Here is a 5,000-nt window from a genome sequence, read left to right on the forward strand (position 1 = left end):
GGCACACACACACACACACACACACACACACACACACACACATGCACACAAACAAAAACACGCACGCACACATTCACACACGATGCATACACACACAGACGCAGACATATGCCGGCACTCAAGCACACATTAATTCACATTAAGAGGCGCACACACACACACCCACGCAAGTACATTAAGAGACACACACGCACGCACACACGCACACACGCACACACAATGCATAAACACACAGGCACAGACATGTGAAGGCACTTAAACAGACATTAATTTCGCATTAAAAAGCAGACTAGACTCATTTGATAATCCTCTTGAACTCATTCCCATATCAGTGCTCTGTTTAAACTCTCCTACACAAGTTAAAGAATGCTACCAGCTATTTTTCTCCCACTCTACAAGAGCGATTCCTCATGTAAACAAGTGATGCAAGAGTGTTTTCTTGCTCGGTAACTCTCTCCGAGCCATGACTTTAATCTACTGGAAAATGTTTTCGTGATTGCATCATCTCCTAGGAGCTGTTGTTTGACACGTCTAACAGGACAAATTAATTAACAAATGAATAATTAGTAATTTGATATGAACAGTGAACAAAGCAGTGACTGGATGGTAGCAGGAGCTATCTCTCTCTCTCTCTCTCTCTCTCTTTCTCCCCCCCTCGCTCTCTCTCTCTCTCTTTCTCCCCCCCTTGTTTCTCTCTCTCTCTCTCTCTCTCTCTTTCTCCCCCCCCCCCTCTCTCTCTCTCTCTCTCTCTCTCTCTCTCTCTTTCTCCCCCCTTGTCTCTCTCTCTTCCCCCCCCCCCTCTCTCTCTCTCTCTCTCTCTCTCTCCCCCCCCCCCTCTCTCTTCCCCCCCCCTCTCTCTCCCCCCCCCCCCTCTCTTTCGGTCGGGGTGTTTTGTTTTTATGGGCTGCAGTGATAATCTGGCCAGTCCAAACGGACACAGAATGCTGATACTGAGCTATGCAGGACTCACACAATAGGCCAAGCCCAGTCCTCTCAGCCAGAAAGCCTCGGCGCGAGAGATTCTCCTCATACCGATGTTATTACTGACGGAGGTCTGTGCGGACTGAGCCCGGCAACAAAAGGTGGTTTCATCCCATTAGTGGAACTGCAACTGTGTCTGGGTCTCCTGCAGGGGGGGTGCGGACTGGAGATTCAAACAAAAGGCAAACCATCCCAGAATCACACCACACACGACTCCGCGGCCGTAAAAACGAGAGCGGAATCTCCACCCACAGTGGAAAGTTCTAGAATGGCTTCAGCCCGCCCGGACCGAACCAAGGTCATGGAGATTTGGGTTCTGGACGGGGGGATGAAATAAAACCGGTGGAGGAACGATCTAAATGTTAATTCCGGTTCACCGAGCATAAATAACGTTGTCAGATGAATTAGAGTTTTTCCTGTGTTAGCAATTTGAACAATGCCGTGAGAATCGCTCTGTGGAAGGACTGCTTCCCTCCAGAAATAACAGTTCTGAATAGTTCAAAGTAAATACATATTTCCATTATTGAGTCCGGTGACACCGGGGTTGAAGGGTACAGTTTTAAACCTCCTAAGAAGGCATTTACTCTTTTCTCTGAAATAGGGCATCAGATTCCTCCTCTCTCTCTCTCTCTCTCTCTCTCTCACACACACACACACACACACACACACACACACACACACACACACACACACACAGACACACACATTCTCAAATTCCTTCTCGCTCTGGCACCAGAGGGTCTACTGTGACATCACTGACCCAGAGGAAGCCAACTTTCCTATTTTTGGTGAGATAGAGCCAGGAAAACCCTCTCTCTCTCTCTCTCGCCTGGGCTTTTTATATACTCATGAGACGCACACACACACACACACACACACACACACGCACACACACACACACGCACACACACACACACACACACACACACACACACATGGACGCATGCAAGCACATACACACACACACACGCACACACACACACACACACACACACACACACACACACACACACACACACACACACACACACACACACACACAGGACATTACATGACATGGATAAGATAAAGACCGGGAGACTGTCTCGTCGTGGGAGGGAAGTGCCTCTCCCGTGGAGCAGCGAGCGGACAGGGGGGCTGCGTGTCAGGGGGGCTGCGTGTCAGGCATATCTCTGTCAGGGTGATGTAATGCTGCTACTCAGGGGCCACATGGGGTGAAGTGATGGTTCACATGCTGTATGTACCATCTTTCAGCACCCCATCCTTCAAAAGAATACCAAAGAGTGAGCCCATGTACCATACACTATTCTGTTTCTATGGAGCCTTTGGCTGGACACTAACTGTGGCATAGCATAACACACACACACACACACACACACACACACACACACACACACACACACACACACACACACACACACACACAGCATCTGGAGCACAGCTCTGTCTCCGCCTGACAACGACCACACAATATGGGAGAGAACTTAGAACACCGCTAGCCTATCAGAGGGTCAGGTGGAGCTTTACTGCACCTATTGGTTGAATGTCAGGGTTCTTAGGTTCAAGTGGTTGATTTCAGACTGGACTTCACTGTCTCAATGCCTCAGCTCTCATTAGTTTTACCTGCCCTTCTGGGGCCACGTCACAGTAAAAACTACACTGGGAGATTCAACAGTCCTCCACTCAACCACGTTCAGTTTATGGCTTATGGACCTAATATTTAGACTGCATAGCCTATAAAGTATATACCCTCACTGAGCACTTTATTAGGAACACCTGTACACCTTCCCATGGTGGAGGTGGTGTAATGGTGTGGGGAATGTTTTCCTGGCACACTTTGGGCCTCTTAATAGCAATCAATTATCGCTTGAATGCCACAGCCTATTTGAGTATTGTTGCTGACCATGTGCATCCCTTCATGGCCACAATTTACCCATCTTCTTATGGCTACTTCCAGCATGATAATGCACCATGTCACAAAGCAAAAGTCATCTCAAACTGGTTTCATGAACATGACTTGAATGAGTTCAGTGTTCTTCAGTGGCCTTCCCAGTCACCAGATCTGAATCCAATCGAACACCTTTGGGATGTGGTAGAACGGGAGATTGACAGCTTGAAAGTGCACCTGAAAAATCTGCAGGAATTGCGTGATGCAATCATGTCATCATGGATCAGAATCTTAAAGGAATGTAATATGTGTATATACACTCAAGCACTTTCTTAGGAACACTATACTAATACTGGGTAGTTTGCTCTCAAAACCCCCTTTGCTCTCAAAACAGCCTCAATTCTTCGTGGCATTGATTCTACAAGATGTTGGCAACATTCTTTTGAGATTCTGATCCATGATGACATAATTGCATCACGCAATTCCTGCAGATTTTTCAGATGCACGTTCAAGCTGTCAATCTCCCGTTCTACCTCATCCCAAAGGTGAGGCTGTGGCATTCAAGCGATGATTGATTGGTATTAAAGTGTGCCAAGAAAACATTCCCCACGCCATTACACCACCTCCACAATGAGAAGGTGTACAGGTGTTCCTAATACTGTGTTCGGTGAGTGTATATTAGTTTTCCTTTTTTGGAGTTTAATTTGGTCGCGTTATATATATATATATATACATATTTTGTCTTTGGTCGATCATAACACCTGAAAACACACATCCTCCTCACGTCTGACCAGGACGTGGGATCCAAGCGTGTCCGCGTCCCCTCGCTCCCGAAAAATAATGAGCAAAATGAGCATTACATTACCACGTACGCTGTGTTGAAAAACCACTGTGTTATTCTGCGCTGGATAACCCCATCCACTAATGGGCCTCCTCCAGGCCAGCTTACACTTAACCCCCGAGTTGAGGATACCAGAGTTATTCTAATCTAGTCGTGAACCAGTTCCCTGTAAACCCAAACATTACTCTGTGATGTGAATGTGCCGGTGGTCACTCTCACATATGGAAGCTACCCCTCCATTTTGCTTTTAAATGATCCCTCTGCTCTGGTGAATGAATCCCCCGTTTCCTCTTTGGTCTCCGGCCCCCCCTCCCCATGGGTGGTGTAATAACATGGGAGGAACCACGACATAAACCAAGGAGCTTATCCCGAGGTTTCCCCAACTAGGATGAAGTTACCCGAGACCAGCAGTTCCCAAACCCTGCAGTCTGTGGGGTCCCCTGATTTCAAATTGGGGTCCCCTGTGAAAATCAAACTAACCTCGATGATTTGATGAATAAGACACAAACATTTGTACTTCGTATGACGACAGACAATGTCTGTGTATTGCACCTGGAGCCTATGTTGCAGTGTTTTGTGGCTAGAGTCAATTTTTCACTGCTCTGTGGGGTGTGTACCAGGGTAGAAATCGGAGGATGGGCTTATTGTAATGCATAGAATGGAATAAAGAATATGTGTGTTTGATATCATCCCTCATTCCATTCCATGCATTACAATGAGCCCGCCCTCCGATTTCTACCTCCACCAGCTTCCACTGCTGTACAGTAGGTGTGTGTGTACAATACATGTGAGATGCTCCATTTGTATCCACCGCCCCATTCCGAGGGTTGTGTGCACATTAGGGTGACCTGTGTTCCTGTCTCTCTGTCCCTGCTAGGCGTCCAGGATGACTCGTTCGGATGAGGACGGGGACAGCGGATGGGACGCCTGGGGCACCTGGAGCGAATGCTCACGCACCTGTGGAGGAGGGGCCTCCTACTCTCTACGCAGATGTCTCAACGGAGGGTCAGTCTCATCGCTTGCACACGTGGTCATGAACACGGAGAGAGAGAGAGAGAGAGAGAGAGAGAGAGAGAGAGAGGGAGAGAGAGGGGAGAGAGAGATAGATCTAGAAAGAGAAAGAGAAAGAGAGACACACAGACATGAGAGAGAGACACACACACAATCAGACACTGAGAGATACATAGAGCGAGAGGGGGGGGGGGGAGAGAGAGAGACGGGGGGGCAGACACACACACACACACACACACACACACACAGGGGCAGACACAGAGAGAGAGGGAGCGAGAC

General features: G+C 48.0%; 1 protein-coding gene across 1 annotated transcript in view; it reads left to right on the plus strand.

Annotated features, from left to right (window-relative positions):
* adamtsl3 (ADAMTS-like 3) overlaps positions 1-5,000 on the plus strand; it is a gene marked incomplete at its 5' end in the record, with an annotated part of 110,936 nt that overhangs the window by 49,095 nt on the left and 56,841 nt on the right. The window contains one exon of the mRNA XM_083691198.1: positions 4,588-4,715. Coding sequence (XP_083547324.1) covers positions 4,588-4,715 — 128 coding nt within the window. The remainder of the gene's footprint in view (positions 1-4,587; positions 4,716-5,000) is intronic.

Source organism: Argentina silus (assembly GCF_951799395.1).
Source record: "Argentina silus genome assembly, chromosome: 19".
Lineage (NCBI taxonomy): Eukaryota > Metazoa > Chordata > Actinopteri > Argentiniformes > Argentinidae > Argentina > Argentina silus.